This window comes from Pelodiscus sinensis, chromosome 27 (genome assembly GCF_052426305.1).
Source record: "Pelodiscus sinensis isolate ZL-2025 chromosome 27, ASM5242630v1, whole genome shotgun sequence".
Lineage (NCBI taxonomy): Eukaryota > Metazoa > Chordata > Testudines > Trionychidae > Pelodiscus > Pelodiscus sinensis.
This window is the reverse complement of record NC_143078.1, coordinates 6,121,513-6,142,183: the sequence shown is the minus strand read 5'-3', so window position 1 is coordinate 6,142,183 and position 20,671 is coordinate 6,121,513. Positions and strand designations below refer to the sequence as shown.

The 20,671-nt window shown below is 47.0% G+C and overlaps 1 protein-coding gene across 10 annotated transcripts in view; it reads left to right on the top strand.

Moving 5' to 3' along the window:
• Positions 1-149: 149 nt before the first annotated feature.
• The window catches only part of PFKFB2 (6-phosphofructo-2-kinase/fructose-2,6-biphosphatase 2), a 33,401-nt gene continuing 12,879 nt past the window's right edge, over positions 150-20,671 (top strand). For 2 of the 10 annotated variants that reach the window (XM_089773582.1, XM_089773580.1), the window contains exons 1-11: positions 150-971; positions 1,292-1,384; positions 4,071-4,196; positions 5,835-5,931; positions 7,871-7,937; positions 8,037-8,111; positions 8,668-8,724; positions 10,167-10,291; positions 10,698-10,905; positions 18,935-19,081; positions 20,403-20,507. In XM_089773582.1, the coding sequence (XP_089629708.1) occupies positions 812-971; positions 1,292-1,384; positions 4,071-4,196; positions 5,835-5,931; positions 7,871-7,937; positions 8,037-8,111; positions 8,668-8,724; positions 10,167-10,291; positions 10,698-10,905; positions 18,935-19,081; positions 20,403-20,507 (1,260 nt within the window). In that variant the 5' untranslated portion in view covers positions 150-811. Of the gene's footprint in view, positions 972-1,018; positions 1,385-4,070; positions 4,197-5,834; positions 5,932-7,870; positions 7,938-8,036; positions 8,112-8,667; positions 8,725-10,166; positions 10,292-10,697; positions 10,906-18,934; positions 19,082-20,402; positions 20,508-20,671 lie in introns of all 10 variants that reach the window. The other 8 variants (XM_089773583.1, XM_089773581.1, XM_089773589.1 and 5 more) reach the window with 7 other exon arrangements.

Below are 20,671 nucleotides of genomic sequence, written 5' to 3'. Positions count from 1 at the left end.
ATCCGCGGCTTGGGGTGGAGACGCCAGTGGTGGCGTCACACGCGCACGAGGGGAGTCTCACAGTCGGGGTGGGAGGGGGGAGAAGAGACGTCATTTTGCCTTCCCGTGGTCAAGGTGGAATAGGAGCGGGTGGGGGCGGAGTTCTGTTATAAACTCATTTGCATATTTGCACATTATTTGCATACTAGAAATTCCTGTTCTTTCGCTCGTTCGGAAAAAAAAATGGAGTGAGCTTTTCTACAGTTTATTTATCCATGGGCACATTTGCATCTCATTTACATACCTGGCCTATGGGCGCGCTGACGTGTCCAGGCTTCTTTGAATTGCGCGTGTTCATTTGCATAGCATGGCCCCTCCTGCCTGGTTCCGCGGGTCTCCACCCCCCCCCCCTTTTCCCAGCGAAGCGGCGTCTTAGTCACGCGAGCGCTCTATTAGCATATCATTTGCATCTCGTTCCTTGCCCCGCCCTCTTCCCTGTCGGCCAGCAGGTGCGGGACGAACCTTCCCTGGGCGGCGCGGGGGAGCCTTGCTGCAGTGCGGGGCCCGCCAGCCTCGGTGCGTCCATGCCCTTGCTCTTGGGGGAGGCTCCCGGCCGGTGCCCGAGGCTCGCAGCGCTTGACAGGGGCAGCAGCAGGCTGGCTTCCCGCCCCTTCCTGGTACGGCTCGCGCTGAAGGCTCGGGGTTTGGTGCCTCAGTTTCCCTGCGCTGCCAGCGGGTCTGTCTGGGGGGCTCCGCAGGTCCGTGCCTGAGGAATGGCTGAAATCCTGGAGCGGGGCTTGTGAGTGCTGGGACCCGCCCCCTGGCTCAGAGGATGCTGTCAAACCATCTGAGCCATAATCCCTGCTGGTCAGCTGGGGGGGCTGCTTGGCCATCTCCAAAAAGTGCCCCCGCAGCTGCGGAACCGCTTCGGGAGTCTGGGGAAAGGCTGTTTCTTTACATTGGTGGTGATTCGCACTCAAGGGTAAATACAGGTACATTCCCCTTATTCCTTGGCTGAGATGATTCATTAATGTTCTAGGTGAAGGCGGCATTTTTTTCCTCCTGTGCTTCGTTTTGCTATGGTTTGTGTTCTCTTGTGCCAACTACATATGTTACCACCTGAGGGTGACCTTGGACTACAGCTTTGAGACTTGCATGGCTTCCTTTCCTTGCCACCAGGAACAGCACAGATAAGTTGCTATGCATCTTATTCCGCTCTGTCTACCGGATTTCATAAGGATTTATGTTTGGTTCTTCTTTTCTTTTCCAAGAGCCTGAAGGTCCATTACTGACTAAGTGTGTTGATTAGCAGCAATGTCACGATATACAGCATCAGTCCCAGAGCAAAACAACAACAACCAGGAAAACAAAACTTCAAATCTCCGAGTCTCAGAAAAAAAGTGTTGTGAGTATTTGTGACAGTCTAGGGAAATAGATCCTGTGTCTTGCAATTAATTTCTCTTTTACCTGTTTATAAAAAGAAGTAGTCAATCAGTCACGCTTTATTCCTTCTACCCCGGGGCATAGTAAAGGCGAAGTGGCTTTCCTTATGCCTCTTCCCAAAAATGCTTCAGCTCTGATCTGAAGGGCTGTTCATTTTCTGTGTCCCGTTCATTTCTAGGCCTTTTTTGCTGAGTCTGCCAGCAAGGGGAAGAACTGTGATGTGTTTTTATGATATGTACTTGGACCTGAGATCCCCAGAAATTTAATGTATTTAATGTAGGCTCCAAAAATAGTACTAGACAAGTTTATAACTGTGTACAATTCTTGTTTGTATCACTTTTATCCAGTTATATTTGTTGAACATTTTGCTCTTCTGGACAAATGTTGACCCTTCAAGTTAATAACGTTTTTTAATTCAGCTCTTTTTAGAAGGAAATCTGTTCAATGTGGATCTGAGTTTAAATGTAACGTCTGTTCCTGAAAGCTACCCACGTGTATTAGGCAAGAACTAGCACAACTGTACTCAATAGGGATTTAAGGTGGCTCACCTTGCCTATTTCCATCTAATGTGCTTCATCAGGTAGTGATCTGGGCATGTTACATCTGTGACAAGTTGAGCTGATTCCATCTAACAACCTCCATTGAACTCTTATAACCTAGGCTTAGTCTTCGGTTGTGAAAGGCCAGGTTTAAGCAAAGAATCACAAAGTTCAGTAGGAAAGGACGCGCACACGCACACTGATATGATTTAGAGCTGCATAATCACCAGCGGTCTGCTTCGATTTTTACTGCTTTCCAAGTATCTCTCTTTACTCTTATTGAATATCTTTATTAAGGATTACTTTTTCCCAATACGTGCTAGTTGCCCTTATCCATATTACATTCATTTTGTTGTTTCCTGCTTATGTCTCTAACCCATAATTCAGTGTCTTTACTGATTTTTCAGAACTTCCCAATCTAAAGATACGTCTACACTACAGAGTTGTGTTAGAAAAATGGCCGTTTTTCTAACACAACTTGAGGACTGTCCACACTGCAATTGTGTTCTTCTGCAAGAAAATCTAAAGAACCAGGGGGTTTTCTGGCATTGGTAATCCTCATTCTACAAGGAAAAAGCCTTTTTCCGAAAGAGCTCTTTCACAAAAAGGCATGTGTGGACAGTGAAGAGCAAGTTCTTTCGAAAGAAGAGGAAAAAGGGAAAAGCACAGGTGCCTTGGTGGCCATTCCATCCATAGCAATCACAGCTTACATGCAAGACAGCTTCCATTCAGTGTGGATGCTCTCTTTCGAAAAAGCAGATGGCTTTTTCAATGCACTTTTGCAGTGTGGCCGCTCTCTTTGTGAAGAAGTTTTTTCGGAAGATCTCTTCCAAAAAAAGCTTCTTCTAAAAGAAGCCTGTAGTCTAGATGTAGCCTAAGTCACTTTGGGAATTTACATTTAACATCTTGTTTGTCTCTTCCTCCAGTTCCTTTATAAAGCTATTTCAAGGAACATCGTCCATGCAAAGGTTATGTTTGTGTCTGACAATGTTTTACCTGTTTTAAGTAATCCTTAAAATGACTATGACTGGAAAAGACCATGGGGAAAAACATTTTTTTTTCCATTTGTTTACTTTGCACTTATGACAGCAAGGAATACAGATGGCTTCCCCAGAGTCAGTTTCTTTGTTACTATGCACGAAAATCCACACAAACAAGTGAGAGAATTTAGAGTATTAATAATAGACAAATATGGCTATAAAACTATAAAAAAAATTGGCATTGAAGCTTGGGGGCAAGAGTAGTGCACAGATACATATACCTTTAACAGAATCTTTGAAACTGACAAGATTTACAACAGACAAAATCCCATCAGCATTGCAGTTAGATTTGAATTGTGTCTTGTGTGGCAAAACCGTCTCATCAGGCCATTTAGATACAGGAAAGTCCTATTCTTTCCATTTTGTCTTCTATTTAGTTTATATTCATTTGCTTTGACCAGTTTAATTATGGCAGCACATGCTCCCATATCCCTGTCTATAATCAGTCTCTTTCGTAGAGTTCTATAAAACTGAAAGTTTTACTCAGTGGATTCATTAATTAATTCATCTGTTGCTTTTGGAGAATTATCAGAATTTTTAAATAGATACTAGAAATTTTATGCAAAATCAGTACTGGTCAAAAATCCTGCTTCTTAGCAACAGATTAAACATTATCAACTTTGTTTCTCAGATCATTTGTTCATTATGATATGGAAAGAAATTAGCTTCCCGTCTATTATCAATAAAGAATTTTTCCTCTGTCCTTGATAGCTATTGCTTAATTGGTACATACTTTCAACTCTGACTGACGTATTTTGGCTGACATATTAGTCACACGTTATTTTCCCTGTTCACGGTGGCTGATCAGTTGTTAACCTACTTCATTAGCTAATACCTGAGAGAGCAAAGCTGTGGTACAGTGGTTGCTATAACATTTAATTGGAAAGAAGGGCATGATAATGAATCCACTGTATGAAACACACAGCAAGTAATCTTTTGTATGGCTAATAAAACTCACTGTAATGGGCAGACACAGTGAGTTAGCCAGAGATTAATTTGGTGTCTGACTTCGTGTTTGCGTTGAGCTGTTTTAATTAATGTAATGATTTTTGCCTCCTCGCCTTTGCAGCATGGGCTTCTTATATGACCAACTCCCCTACTTTGATTGTAATGATTGGCCTTCCTGCCCGGGGTAAGACTTATATGTCCAAGAAATTAACCCGCTACCTCAACTGGATTGGCGTGCCTACAAAAGGTCTGTGTGAATTTTTGTTCATGGTAGTGCAAAGTGATCGATGGGTCCCAGATCTGCAACATTTGTTTTAATCCAGCATAGGGATGTGAAAGGCTAACCGGTTAACCTGCTAACTAGTAAGCATCACCCACAATGGGTAATGCTTACTGGTTCTGGTTAACCGCAGAGGCCACCCCAAAGAGGGGGTTTCTCCACCCCCTGGGGCTCACGGCAGGCAGGGTCTGTTCCAGCTGGCCGGAGCACCCTCTGTCTGTGGTGAGCCCGTCCTGGCCTGGCACCCCCACCCCTGCTTACATGCTGGCTCCTAGAGAGCTGGCTGCAGAGCCCGCAGCAAAGTCTCCTCAGGGGCAAGGCTGACAGCTCTTGCTGGCTCTGCTCCCAGGGAAGTGGCTTCTCTGTGGCAGGGAAGCCTCCTTCCTGGGAGCAGAGCTGGCAGCATGTACAACCGCTGACATTTTCAGCGGTTACGCTATTACCTATTTTATAACCCACTTTTTACATCCCTAGTGCAGCCCAGGGGTATAAGCACTGAAACGTAACATGACTTGATAGCTACTATTTGGGGTGCTAACTGCAGTGTTGTCCCCTGTGAACAAGAGTCTGCATCATAAAGTCTTAACGGCAGTGCCAACAGAGAGCCCGAAGATTTAGTTATCCTTAGCAACTGAATTCCACTTGACCCCTTCAAGGTGGTTTCTCCAAGCAGATTGGCAAGGGTCAGTATGTTGGGGAGGCTTGCACTAGTACTCCTCAAGATCTATCCATTCGGTGCTTAGAGAGGGATTGCACATGAATAAACTTATAATCCCTGTGCAGAGGGCCAGCACAAAATCTGTGCGCCCTCAAAGTAGGTCTTAAGTGCTTCATAGTGAATTATTTTCAGCTTGGGTTGTGAGGCCGCCAGGGTAAGCCACTGGCCGACCGGTGCCACTTTGTATACTTAATGTGTCCATAGCCATGGAGCTTTGACGCTCCCATTGGCTGCCGTTTACCATTTCCAGCCAAGGGGAGCTGCGAGGCTTGGTAGCTGTGGACATATTAAGTAAACAAGGTGGCCCAGGCCCACTGGTGGCTTAACCTGGTGGCCCCGCGACCCAAGATTGAATAACACTATCCTAGACTCTTGTGCTGGCCCTTTGCATGAGGGTGAATTTCACTAAGGCCTGTGGTTTCCAGGGCTGACAACTGGGTATCTTTCATGAGCACTAAACTTTTGTTTTGCAAAGTGCACGAGATCTTATCAAATCTCTTCTGCTTATCTTGGATCTCTTCTCTTTTCAAAGCCTGAATGTCACGCTGCTTAATGGGGATAGGGATTGCCCATGACTATACTGATACCCAGGAGGATAGTTATAAAAAATGTGAATTAACTTAAGGAGGTCTGAAGAAAAGTACACAAGGGAAAGAAGAGATTCTGTGGTGAAGATTAAGTTTTTCAAATTTCAATCATAGGGAATTCTTGTGGTGATTGCAAAAGTTATTTTGAAGTAAAATTGCTGGAAGATTTTAGTGGGAGGGATAGTTTATGAATTGGTGTATTAGTCAAGATAAGGATGTCATTCTCTTCTTGGCTCAAGACCAGGTACCATGTATTTGTGAGATGCTGCAAATCACACATCTTCATTTGTCTTTGTGAAGTGTTTAATTTAGGAGTATATCGTCGAGAAGCTGTGCAGTCGTACAAGTCCTATGATTTTTTCAGGCATGATAACAAAGAAGCCATGAAGATTCGGAAGTAAGTCTGTGTCACTGGGTGCAACTCAACATGAAATAGTAGAAAAAAAAGTTCATCTTATTCTAAGGCCTTTGCAACTGGTTTCAGACTATACCTGTGACTGTGGGACATAACATTTAATGTGTCTAGACAAATATGGAGGTAAATTCTGCTATCATTGCTTAGATTGAGAAGGACCTGACTACATCAATAGCTCCACTAATTTCAATGGAGACTACTCACAAAGTAAGATATTGCACTGTGGGTACATCTACACAGCGACACTATTTCATGATAACACTCCCGTTCTTAACAGCACTCGTTATTTCAAAATTCATTCAAAATAACAGGCTTCTTATTCCGGCTTCCTGTAAATGTCATTGCACAAGGAATAAGGAAGATGCCGAAATAGTGATTTATTTAGAAATTAGCGCTGTGTAGACAGCACCAAATTTTGAAATAAGCTATTTCGAAATAAGCTACATAATTTGTGTAGCTCAAATTGAGTAAATTATTTCAAGGTATGCGCTACTGTGTAGTTGTATCCTGTGTGAATAAAGATAGCTGAGTTGGGCCTTCAGTGAAAATTTTGTGGAGTGGATTAATAATTGGTTCAACCTGAGGAAATTCCAGATTATTTTACAAGTTTTAAAAACTGCTTTGGGAACATGTGACAGAATTTAATATTGTGTCAACTAGTGCTCTTAAAAAAAAAACGACAACATGGTTTTTATTACATCCTCATTTTTCCATCTCCATTCTCTGTCTGCATCACTCTGGAATGTAGGTCTGAACTCAGGTTATCTCTATGTCAGTCCAAAAGTCATGCCGTTCCAGGGTTCTGCTTTGACTTTGCATTTCTCCACAGGAATAACGAGAGATTTTTCTTACAGTTGTTTGCACACAGCAGTGCATCAACACTATAGTATGAATTCAAGATGACCAACAGACTTGTTTCATAAAAGTCACACGTCTGGGCAGGGAGGTCAAGTGAGGGGGCTCAGTTTTGAGTATTCAGTGCATGCCATTAAAATACCTGCTCTAGAAGCTGTGACTTCAGGGTGGGCAGCAGACCTCTTGCTTATGAGCGGGTAACAAACTTCAGATTTTCTCTAAGTGGGCAGAGATAGAACTTTCCCTCCAAGACAGTGCACTTTGGTCCCTGCCCGGGCATGTTTACAAGTGACCATTCTCTCTCACCCCTTTGGCTGGTGCATAGATTTATTATTTTAAGGAAAGTTGATCCATATAGATGAATGACAAGGGTGAAATCCTTGTTCCATTGAAATGTGTAACAAAAGTCCCATGGACTCTTATGGGGCGGAGGACAGGATTTCACCTCATGCATGCAGTGGTGGCCGTTGAACGACAGGAGACATCTTGGGGAGAGATACCAAATGATGCGAAAACAATAAATCTAATAATGGGTCTGAACCTGCTCCCATTGAAGTCAGTAGGAGTTTCATCATTTACTTTTAGGAAAGCAGAATGGGGCCCAAAGACCAAAACTCAGGTGATAAGGGGGGGGGGGGTCTGAGTACTACAAAAAAAAAAAAGCAAAAGACAGATGAATTAAAAAGTCTTTATTGTCCCATTTAGTGACCAGTTGGGAGACCTAGATTCAGCCTCTGCTCCCGAATCTGTCTTCCCTGGTGGGCAGTGCATGTCCTCAATGGGTTAGACTCCACAGTGACCGGTTTGTTCCTTTAAGGAAAGATGGCAGCAGACTCCTGGGCTGGAAGGGTAGAGTGCTCAGAACAGAGACCCTGAGTGAAAAACGGGATTTAAACAGTTGGCAAAACCCCCAAGGCTCCATGAAGCATGCAGAGAATGTCCTTCAGGAGAGAGAAATGTCATATTTTAAGTGTTTCCAACTGTGAGCTTCGGAGCCGTGATTCATGAGTCTTGGAAGCTGTACGCTTTACATGGCCTGAAATTCTGCCGATTTCTCTCTTTGCAGACAGTGTGCCTTGGTGGCCCTGGAAGATGTGAAAGCTTATGTCACGGAGGAGTGTGGGCAGATAGCTGTAAGATAATACTCGACTGAGTATTACATTTTCATCCAAGCCCCTCTGGCAGCTTTGAAACACGTAACTAATATTGTTGGGATTCTTTTTTCCTCTTAGGTGTTCGATGCGACCAACACCACTCGGGAGAGGAGGGACTTGATCCTAAAATTTGCTAAAGAGAATGCTTATAAGGTGACTGACTTTGATTTGGAATAAGAGCTGTAGGCATGGGTGCATCCCACGCCATTAGCATCAGTGCATCGGATGGCAGATTTGGGCTTTTAGCTTTGCATGGTGCAGCTGCAGTTGAATGGCTTGTGTTATCACCTCAGCCAAGATGGTGTGAAATGGTGTTTTGGTGCTGGTTTTTCATCCCCTCTGCTCTGGGGTCAGTGACTATTTAAGGTGCAAGGTAGAGGAGAATCAGCCTCCTTCTGTGCATATGACTGGTTTGGGAAGTACTCTATTTTAGTCAATTGGCTGTTGGGATATTCTGCTCTGATGGGCCCTTATCTCAATGGTGCTTGGTGATGAGTGTAGCATACATTTCTAGATGGACAGATAGATAAATTCACTAAGTTTAAAGTAAGGAGCAAGGTTAGTTTCTCACAAAACATATCTGGCTAAATCTATCCTTTGGGTAACTCTGCTGCCTTCGTTTGTGGCTATACTGGAAATTAACCGGACTATTTACATTACGCAAGAGGCTCTTAATCCTACTAAGCAAGCTTCATTGCCTCCTCTCTAGGTGTTTTTTGTGGAGTCTGTCTGTGATGATCCAGAAGTCATTGCTGCCAATATCCTGGTGAGTGCTGCTTGTTCATAGGCACAGGCTGTAGCATCCTTCTCTAGAACACTTGATGGTTGCCATAGAACAGGGGTGGGGAGTCATTTTTGCAGGGGAGGCACTTAATGAATTTTGGTACGTGGTCACAGACCGGCTCCACCCTGGAAGAGGCAGGGTTTAATGCAGAAGGGGCGGGGCTGGGGTCTAGGCTTCCCCCAGAGTTGTCTGTGGCCAGAAGCTTTGAATTAAAAATGCAAGAAAGAGCTTGCTTCTCCTGGTCCCACCACTAACAAATTGCCTGGCAGCAGCCTGAGGTTGCTGCTGTTATTTAAAGGGCTTGCGGCTCTAGCCCCTGCCACGACCAGGAGCCATGAGCCATTTAAATAGGATTCTGCTGCCTGAGCCACCACCTGGAAATTTGGTGGCACAGACAGCAGGGTATAAATAGGAAGCGGCCGTATGCAGTCTGCAGGCTGGATCAAAGTGTTAGGTGAGCCCTGTCATCACGGGCCATGATAATGGCTCTGAGTAATGATGGAGATTGATTCTTATTAGAGAGCCTTGCAGTTCAGATAAATTAAATTAAAAAAAAAACCTCACGGGATTCAGGTTTTCATTCTCCCTCATTCTGTTGGAGCTCTCTGTGAGCAAGTCATTCTATGATGTGCTGAATGTTCTACACCGAGGTGTCTGTTTGAGCCAGGTGTTTTTCTCAGTTGCTCCAGTGTAAATTCAGAATAACCCAGTAGGAGTAAGCCGAGTCACTCTGGATTTATGCAATCTTAAAAGCGATCAGAGTTTGGCTCAAAGACAGGGTTCTCGCATTCTGATTTTCCTTTCTGTAATCATGAAAGGTATCCTAGGTTAAACTCACACAATATTCTCTTAGCCCGCTTTAGTGCATTTTATGCCAGGATCACAAAAACTGGTCTTTGTGATCTCAATAGGTAGAAAAAAGATTGAAACTGAAATAACTCTAATTCTGATGCAGCCCTCTCCCTGTATGAGCTGCATGAGAATGAGTGTCCTTTGTAAGACTGTATGCAGTTCTGAAAGTTTTGTTCTTATGTTTCAGCTCTGAGATAAATGTTAACATGTGTGGATGCTTGGCAACCAAAACAGATGGGCTATTTATGTGGGAACTTGGAAACTAGACTAAAGCCATGAATCATTTTATCTCGGAGCCTGATTTTATTTTCATGGGCAGATGTGTAATAAGTGGTTTGTGTGGGAAGTCTGTATCAAGCCAGCTGCGTCTGTCCCCAGGCTAACTGTTACCATGTGACATTTACATTTTTTTTTCCTTGTCAGGAGATGGTTCTTCACAGGGCAAATGGGAAGTGGAAATGCAAAAAGTGTGTTTGTTTGTTTGAACATTGAAGAATAATGTCACTTATTCTGGTTTATACCAAGTTTTCTTAACTTTAAAAAAAATCTCTTGATCCCTCTCTCTTGATAAGGAAGTGAAAGTCTCCAGCCCTGATTACCCAGAGAGAAATAGAGAGAATGTGATGGATGATTTCCTGAAGAGGATAGAGTGCTATAAAGTCACATATCAGCCCCTGGATCCAGATAATTATGACAAGTAAGAGGCGAGATTTAGCAGCATTTTGCATAGTGGATATGTTGCGGAAACAGACACCGGGTTGCTTTCTTTTGCTGGTTGTATTCCCTGATCTAATATGCTTCTCTTCCTGGGCTAGCAAAACTCTCATTGACTTTGCAGTGTGGGAGATCAGCTAGTATGAGGTGTATGGAGTTATGGCCAAAATGATTTGCAGGCGTTTCTCTCTGGTGTATAAAATAGTAACGTTTAGGAAACTAAGTTACATTATAATAGTCTCGCCTCTCTCTCTAAGCGTGTTCAAGGAACCTATCACTGAGTTACCCCAGTGCCAAGCAGAGCAGCAGTATTGATATGGCAAGAATATTCACACACATTTTGCTTTAAAGACGCTGATGAGCATGCTTGTTTTGTGTTGTCTGTGTAGAGACCTTTCCTTCATTAAAGTGATCAACGTGGGACAGCGGTTCTTGGTAAACCGCGTCCGGGATTACATCCAGAGTAAAATCGTCTATTACCTCATGAATATTCACGTCCAGCCGCGTACCATCTACCTTTGCAGACATGGGGAAAGCGAGTTTAACCTAGTTGGCAAAATCGGTGGGGATTCTGGCCTGTCACCGCGTGGGAAGCAGGTATGTTCTCGGCCGTGTCAGGAGGAACAGCCTTTTAAAAGTGTCTCACTACAATAGGAACCCAGATTTTGATATGTCTGCTGGTGTAAATGAGCTCAGCTCCATAGACTTCAACTAAGTTTTGCCCAATTATGACAGCAGAGAAACTGGCCTGAATCTATCTCTTAGGGAGGTGTAATTTCTCTTTGGCCTGGGCTTGAAGCCCCCATTAGGGATGTAAAATTTTATGTGTACCTGATTAAAAGTGGGCTGCTGGGCTGGAGCGCCTCTGCCTGTGGTGGGGCCCACGGAACTGGTGCAGTGCCTACCATGGGCAGTATCGTGGCAGGCCCCACAGAGCTGGAGGCAGGGTTGCTCCAGCCCATAGGTTAACCATTCACATCCTTAGCACCCTCATGCACCTTCATCAGTCCCCCACCCTGCTCTCTTGTGGCAATGCTCCCTGACCATAAGGCGCATTCATTTTGCAAAGGATTCGTTCTGAACCAATCAACAGTTTGCTAATTCGCCTAGAACCTTATTGGTATATAAATAACGAGTGTAGACGTAACAAATCTTCTAGGTTTATGCTGCATGCAGAAGACTCGTGCAGTCTTCTTTGTGATTAATGCAGATGCAGTGTTGGGATCCAGCAACTAGTCCAAGGAACAAATCACCCTAAATCTTATTACATTTACCTAGTGTCAGTTATCGGTTCCTCAGTATCTTCATGCATGTATCACCCTTCAGGTGATGTCTCTTGAGAAAGATGCACTTGTCTTAGGGCACTCTCTTGTACGAATTTGTTCCTTGCTGTTTCTTGCGTGTGTTTTGATAGGGGCTAGTTTGAAATATCAAAAGCAATTGCTTCACTTTCTTTTTTAAGTTCTGAGACCAGTGGGCTTGGAATGGAAAAACACGTATGTAGCATTACTTAGCTAAATCCACAGTATGGTTACTAGGTGGTGCAACAGGCTGTCCACCCCACACCACTGCTGAACAGGTAAAATGGGCCAATTAACCTTGATCGGCTACAGCGGGAGCAGAGCAGGGGATTGGTAAAACCTAATGGCAGATGAAGCCCAGCTGAGGGAGTGGCTGGGCAGGAAACCTGAAGAAAACAAGTTTGTAGTTGATGGAAATAGGAAGGAGGAAACATGGGGGAACAATAAGCCCTGAGGTGCTAGCCTGGAAAATACGTCAACCTCATGTGAAGGAAAAAGTTTGAGAAGGCATAGTAGGAAGGAATCCAGGAATAAGGCAGCAAGGAGAGAGAGTCTGTGTAGACTGCACTGTTGGTCATAGAGTGTTTGGGCTGGGACTTGGTTCCCTCACCAAATACCAGGAAGGGGTGTAGGACTGTCTGGATAGCTGTTCCGATGAGACTTGAACACCTGAGACGGGAGGACCACATAGCAACCTACAGGGAGGGCTGAGTCGTGAAGAGAGCTCTGTGACTTAGTGGGAGATGACCACATTGATGGAGTGACCGTAGCAGGTGGCACCGAATAGGAAGAAAGTTGCTGTATTATGCCTGGCCAGGAAGAGGAGGAGTTGATAAGTGAAACCACCTCCCTCCTCCACAACAAGGGACTTTCACTACAAACAGTGCAGCCTCAGCAGGGGGAATTTCATTACTAGTTACTTACGTTAAAAACCACAAAGGGTGCATCTACATTGCATTGTTTTTCCGGAATAATGGCCGTTATTGTAGAAAAACAGTACTTGAGGCCAGACTGCAATTGTGTTATTTTGAAAAAAAAAATTCGAAATAACGGACGGCTTTTTCCAATGGTTCCTCGTTTCACAAGGAATAAGGCCTCCCCCAAAAAAGCTTTTTCGGAAGAGGGTGTGTGTGGACGCAGAGTTTTGTCGAAAAAAGAGGCTTCCAGGAAATCCCACAGGTGCCCCACTGGCCACTCCGTCCACACTTATCGGAACTCTATAGTTCCTATTCCCCTGTAGCTCTTAAAGCTGCAGACGCAGGGGACCGGGCTTGGGGCAGGAAGCCGGCCCTCAAAGCCTCCAGCCACAGTGCAGCTCACAGTGCCTGACGTCTGGGCACCAGGTCCCAGCCACAAGCCCCCCAAGAACGCCTTTCCTGTCCCAGGAGCATGCGCAGGGCTCGCAGGAGCCTGGCAGGGGCTACAAGAGGCATGCGCTGTTCTGGTCTACGGCGGAGATCCTAGTCCTCCTCGAGGTTTCGGGCGATGAGGAGAGCCTCCAGGACTCCCGACCAGACGCAGGAATGCTGACTTGTATGGCCAGATGGCTAAAAGCCTGGCCACAAAGGGCCACACCCGGACTCTGGAGTAGGGCCAGAGCAAAGTAAAAGAGCTCCAGCAAGCTTACACCAGGGTGAGGGAGCACAGCTCATGCTCCAGGGCAGGACCCCACTCCTACCCCTACTTTGATGACCTGCACCGCATCCTGGGGGGCAGTGAAGCCCCTTCCCCACCTCCGGTGGTGGACGTGGGGCTGGAGACACCCGTTGTCGCCCGTGCGGGGGTCCCAGCCCAGGAGGAGGAGGACGCAGTGAGCACGGTGACCACCATCACCCTTGAGCCGCTACCCCACGGCCTGGATGTGTCCCAGGCGTCCTCTAAGGCTGGGAAAGGATCATCAGGTGAGTGGTCTTAGTTTTCACACACACAGGGTGGGGGTGGTGAAGGCTGAGGGGCTGGGGTGCGATCATCTCTCGGCCTGGTCTTCGTGCTGCTGTCTGTGCGTGTGGATGCACATGCAGTGCCAGTCTGCGCCACGCAGCCCCAGGAGGCAGCCCCAGAGCACCCCTGGGCTCCTGTTCACAGACTGCCCACACTTCTGACCCCCAGGGCACACGCCCTCCCGCCCCAAGCCGCTGCTGGAAGGAGGCTGGGGACAAGGACACACACGCTCATGCACACAGACTCTGGAGTGCTGCACATGGGCAAGCCTGCCTGCTCGAGGCAGCACCTTCTCCTAGGGACAGTGCTGCCAGGCGCAGGAGTGTATGTGGCACTGGTGGACGCCCAGGCAGCTCGAGGCTCCCCTCCCGGCCATGGGATGCCAGTGTGACCGGACATTTCCCTTGCCTGCTTGTCCGTGGGACGGGGTTGGAGGGCAGGAAGCCTGGGGACCTCTGGGCCCCTGTAAGGCTGGGTCACCTGTCTGGGCCACACATGGCCTTGCTCCCGGGACATCACTGTCCTCTGACCCAAGAACTGTTGCTCTCAGCTCACAGATGGGGGCAAGGCTCCAGTGACAGTGTCTCCAGGGATGACTGACCATCTCTCTTTATTCTCCCCAGCTGGACCAGCCGTGACTGTGGGGTGATTGACACCACCCGAGTCAGCCGCCCGATCCTGGGGGAGCCGGAGGGCCCAGGAGGACCTGATGAGGGAGTACGTCTCCATCCTGCGGGACATGCAGCGGACGCTGGCCCAGAAGGTCCGGGATGATGCACAGTGGCAGGCCCAGATGTGGACTGAACTGTTGCATCAGGGACGCAACATGTGCTACCGTCTGGGAGCTCCTGACCTACCTGGTACCAGTCCCTGTTCCTGCTCCAGTCCCAGTCTCTGCTCCCCTTCCCATGCCTGACCTCACTCTAGCCCCTGCCTTGCCTATCCCCCTGTCCTCCCTGACACCCCCACCTCCATGGTTGCAGAGGTCCTCGCACACAAGGCGGAGGAATCACCCGAGCCATGTGCCACTCTCAGTCCCAGCCCTGAGCCTCTCCACCCCCTGCAAAGTTCTCAGCCCCCGCCCTTCTCCCCCCTCCAAGGTTCTTAGCCCCCCCATCTCCCCAGTTACTTCTATCCCAAATAAATAACCAAACTGTTCTTTTTGTCAAAACAAAACAGTTGATTTTATTGTGGCTGCAGGAGCAGGGATGGAGGTGGGAAGGGAGGGATTGTGGTGCGAAAGGCTGAGAGGGGCATGGCACAGGCCCCTACTGGGGAGGCCCTGGGGAGAGTTACTGGGGTCCTTGAGAGAAACTCTCCCTTGGGGCCTCCTGGATACACCCCCCCCCCCCCACCGAATGGGCCTGTCAGATGGCAGCTGTATGCAGCTGCTCAAAGGCCCTTCCTTCCCAGCCAGCGTCTGCCCCCCACCCCAGAAGGAAGGCCTCCCCCTTCCTCTCCACAGTGGTATGGAGCACACAACAAGCAGATATCACTTGGGGGATGTTCTGCTCCCCCACATCCAAGCAGGTCAGGAGGCACCTAAAACTCGCCTTCAAGCAACCAAAGGTGCATTCAGCCTGGATCCGGGCCCTGCCCAGGCGTCCATGGAAGCGGCCCTTGCTGGGGTCAAGGTGGCTGGTGTAGAGCTTCATAAGCCACAGCATGAGGGGGCAGGCTGCATCCCCCATGGTGCACAGTGGCATTTCCACGCCCCCGACCCTGATGCTGTGCTCAGGGACGAAAGTGCCGGCCTCCAGCTTGTGGGAGAGGCTGGAATTGTGGACTACATGGGCGTCGTGCACTTTCTTCGGCCAGCCGACAAAGATGTCCATAAACTGCCCTCTGTGGTCGACCAGGACTGCAGGACCATAGGAAAGTATCCATTTCTGTTAATGTATTGCGCTGCATGGTGTTTGGGGGCCCAGATAGGGAGGTGGGTTCCATTTGTGGCCCCTCCATAGTTGGGGAAGCCCAGGCTAGCAATTCCGGCGATGACAGGTCGACATCACCCAGACGGATGACCCTATGCAGCAGGACGGTGTTAATGGCCCTAACCACTTGCAGAAGGAGACAAACAAAGAAACAAATCAGACAAAGGGGGTGCCTGAGCCCTGGGGAGGTCTTTGAGCCCTCCCCCCCAAACATCCCAGGAGCCACCCCTTATGAAGCCCACTCTCCCAGCAGGGCTGTGTGAGGGTGGAATTGCATAACCCCCATGGACAGGACTTACCCCTGCCACCCCCAGCCAGTCCCCACACCCCCAAACCCCCCTTTCCCTAGGGTTCCCTCTCCAGTACTCCCCCCCCCCCCCCACTCCAGGGACTACAGCCCGAAAGCGCCATACCTGCATAAGGAAGGACCCGACAGTCAACTTCCCCACACCAAATTGGCTGCCCATGGATCGGTAACTGTCGGACATGGAGAGCTTCCAGACAGCAATGGCAACCCGCTTCTTCAGGGGGATGGCGGGTCACATCTGGGTGTCCTGTTGTCTGAGGGGAGGGGTGAGCCAGGCACACAGCTCCAGGAACGCCTCCTTCCTCATACAGAAGTTGTGGAGACACTGCTGGTCGTCCCACCGCTCCATCATGAGACGGTCCGCCAGTTGGAACTGGTGTCCAGCTGCCAGAACCGTCTGTTAACTGTAGCGTGCGGTTGTAAGCACATTGCTCCTGCACACAGTCAGAGGTTCCCGATGATGAGCTCCAAAAGAGGGGATCGAGTTCATGCAGGGCCATGAGGGCAGCATGCCTAGACGCAGCTCTGGCTCTATGGCAAGGAGTGTGCTGTGGTGTCCAAAGGCATGGCAACCAAAGCACGCAGTGGAAATGCTTTGCTATCCCTTGGAGAGGTAGGCGAGCAAGCAGAAGACCCTGAGAAACCGCTGTCCAGGGGGGTCCCTTTAAGCACGCATCTCAGCTAGCCCTAGGCAGCAGCTCCAAGAAGCAACTGCTGACCTAATGCCCTGCCTGAACTGGTTCCAGATGGCCTTAAATGCGAGATAGCATCCAGTCAGTATGGATGCTCTCTTTCGAAAAAGCACATCACTGTTTCATTGCGTTTTTTGCATGTAGATGTTCTATTTCGAAATAAGCTTTTCTGGAAGATCTCTTCCAGAAAAGTTCATTCCAAAAGAAACATGCAGTGTAGATGTACCTGTAGAGAAGTAGTATCTTTAATAGTCTCACCACTGGTTCTTCTCAGGCTGGTAACCCTACAAGGCGGTGAATCAGACCAGAGGACTAGGTTAGTGTCAAGCAGTAGTTCTCAGACTTGCGAGCTTCTTTTGTGGGTTTGGTAAACTCTTCTTTGTTATCCTGGAGGAGGATAGAGTTTGTCCACATGGGCTCAGCTAACTCTGAGGTCCCACTCCCATGTTCTGACCTCAGTTTCTGAGTCCATTGGAAGGGGCAGGCAAACGGGTTTCTATTGGCTATTGCTAAATGGTTTTCCGTTCTCTGGTTCTCCAGTGCTTCCATTGATATCCAGCAGGTGGCATTAGTGTATAACAAATGTCTTCAATCCATAAAAAGATTTGGTGTTGCATTCATTTCAGGGATTTCACTTTTGTTTCCTTCTGTCTATATTATCTAAAGTGTGAATTGGAATCTCTGCTCATAAAGCCATTTCTTTGTTAGCTTCTTATATCTTTCTGAGACAGAATGTGGGTGAGATCATATCTTTTAGTGGACCAGCTTCTGTTGTTGATTATAAGCTTTTTTTATTTCAGAAGAAAGCAAACAAAATCCAGCTCCTCTAAATGTAGAGGCCTTAGTCCATACATTGTTTGATTCTATCAAATGCCTTGCATTTCACATCTTTCAGGGCTTATGATGGAATAAGAAACATTATTTTGAAAAGAAAAAAGACAGGTTAATCAGATGTAAAGAGATAACACCTTTAATTCAAAAAGCAGATAAATGTACAGTTTCTAATTTGGGATAAGGATAATTGGTTTGGATTCTCTGGTGTATCAGGAAGTTGACCTTTATATGTTCTTTGTATTTCTGTAAGGCCAGGTTTACACTAAAAAGAAAGATGGAATTTAAGGTAGACCACTCCAGCTATGTTAATTACATACCTTAATTTTAGTTTTCCCACCGTCCCCACAGAAGGAGTTTGACAGGAGGAAATGCTCCCGTCAGCTTCCCTTACTCTTTGTAGGAGCAGGAGTAACAGCGCCAATGGTGGCGTCCTCTAAGTTCGATTTAGAGGGTCTTCACTAGACCCGCTAAATCAAACTACAGAAGATAGATTGTAGCAGCATCAATCTTCCCCGCATGGAAGACATGGCTCAAATCACCTAACAAATTTCTTAATTGGTGTAACTCAGTTTCTACACACAGTTATGGTTCTTAACAGGAAATAGTAGTACACTCTGCACAGGAAAACAAGCAGTTATTCTTGTCTGACACCTGGTAGGAGGCTTTCTCTAGCTAGACCAAGAGAGATGGAAGTGTCATCCACAAGCAGATGATGTTGGACTCCCAATAGCCAGGAAAGTCCTTAACAAGCATTGGACTTTCCTTTCCTGGAAATTGTGTACTTCAACATTACCTTAACTGATGCTTCCTGGGCTACATGCCCCTCGTGTTTGGAAGTGTACATTGATCCCTGTTGTCTTAAATTCTGAGAGGAAGTTAAAGTTGTGAATATGTATAAAGGGGATAAATTGTAATCCTAATTGCCATGTTAGTAGGGGCCTGAGCAAGAGCCAAGATAACTTATTGCCAATATGTATTCAATGTATAGAGCAACAAGAATGATTAAAGGTCTAGAGAACATGACGGAAGGCTCAAGGAACTGGGTTTGTTTAGTTTAGAAAAGAGAAGATTGAGGGGGGACATAACTGTTTTCAGGTATCTAAAAGGGTGTCATGAGGAGGAGGGAGAAAACTTGTTCATCTTGGCCTCTGAGGATAGAACAAGAAGCAATGGGCTTAAACTGCAGCAAGGGAGGTTTAGGTTGGACATTAGGAAAAAGTTCCTAACTGTCAGGGTGGTCAAACACTGGAATAAATTGCCCAGGGAGGTTGTGGAATCTCCATCTGTGGAGATATTTAAGAGTAGGTTAGATAAATGTCTATCAGGGATGGTCTAGTCAGTACTTGGTCCTGCCATGATGTCAGGGAACTAAACTCGATGACTTCTTGAGGTCCCTTCCAGTCCTAGTATTCTGTGATTCTATATCTGACATCTAAATAGCTCACAAGTTTGAACATATTAAATGTTTACCCAGAGCGGCATTAGTTGTCGTTGGATGACATCTATCAATACCATTCTGGTGTGAGTTTTATCATGTTCTTTCGCAATGAATAATAACTCCCTTTTGGAATGCAGTGATTACTTTACCATCTCCCAACCTGCTTCAATTTCTCCTAGTTCGCTCATGCCCTCAAAAAATTCATTGCCGAGCAGGATATTGTGGATTTGAAGGTTTGGACAAGCCAGCTGAAGAGAACCATCCAGACAGCTGAGTCCTTGGGGGTTCCATATGAGCAGTGGAAGATTCTGAATGAGATTGATGCTGTGAGTAGGGTGGAGAAATGGTCCAAAACTGAACACTAAATTTTTCGGGATTTGTAAATGAGAACAATGAACATGAAATAATGCCTTTCCCCTGCCATCCAAAATGTCGAAACACTTTCTGAGCATTAGTTACATGTCCCAACCTCTCACCTCTGTGAACTCTAGGGCTGCTTGGTGTGGAGTTGAAAAATGCCTATGGGTTTTTACCCATCTAAGTATTCCAGTGCTCTTTACAGCAGATATCATGGAAAAACTCAATATTTAAAGTCCCAGGGAAAGTTGCATCCATGTGTGGAAAATGTTTTATGTGCCCTGAGGCATGTGCAGATGTGCACCACTAAGAAGCGCATGCGTGCAGCTGTGGGTGCTCTGCTGATCAGTTGGGCGGCATTTGAATGTCTCCTGGGTGGTCACCCAAGCACACTCTGGTTGCAGGTACCTGCAACCATCAACTACCAATTACTCGTGTAATTTTTTCATGAAAATAAGCTGTAAAGATAATAACGTGGAAAGGGGCATTTTCATTATTGGCAGAGTTTAAAAAATAAAGAATCCCAAGCCTTTATGTTCTATGACTGTGGTTTTGGTCTAAAATTCAAACTAGAGAACACATTGCAGCTAACTGGGGGGAAACTTTTGCTCCCTTAGTGAGGTCATTTCTGTTATATTCATAGATTCCAAACCCCCTAAGGGACCATTTTGATCATCTGGGCTGATAGGCCCCAAGCCCCTCACCTAAGACACTTGTTTCCCGTGTGGGGCTCAGTCCCACAGTGCAGAGGTTGTGTCTTGAGCTAGCCTGCCTGTATAATGAAGATGAGGTGAGCGGTTTAAGGAGTGATGGTTGGCAAGCCTGCTCCATGGGTCTCAGATGAAAAGTGCAGTAGAAGGGTCATGTTAGAATTACTCTTGTCTGCAGGGGAACCAACAGAATTGCTGGGCCTCTGGACCAAGGGTGAGGGGCAGGGACTCAGGCAGAAGGGACAGGAAGAGCCTCCCCCCACCAACCCTTCAGTGCTGCCTGGGACTCTGGAGTGTGCCACGCAGGGCTCTGGCGGCAATTTAAAGGGCCTGGGACATCCGACCACCACTACTGCAGCAGAGGTGGCAGCTGGGAACCCCAGGCCCTTTTAAATTGTCGGGTTTGGGAGCAATTGCCTCCTCTACCCTCTCCGACCTCCCTGTCGGCAGGCCCACCTTTCTGTCACGAAATGTAAGATACTCACCACGTAAGCACAGAAACTTCTATGTTCAGTCCTTTTCCTCCTACACCTCCCTCCCCCGTGTTTAATTCCATTGTAACAAATGCCTCTTCTGCCAGGGGGTGTGCGAAGAGATGACATACAAAGAAATTGAAACTCAGTACCCGGATGAGTTTGCGCTGCGGGATCAAGACAAATACCTGTATCGCTATCCTGGAGGAGAGGTGAACTGGCTGAAAATAACAACAGGAATGCCACATACGCAGCTGCATAGAGCACCACGGAATTTGGGCCACCATAGTGCCCCAAATTTAGCAGCACCCTAGGCAGCTACGTGCCGCGTATGTGACAGCTGTGGTGGCCAGGCCCATTCCCCAGATGCCCGCTG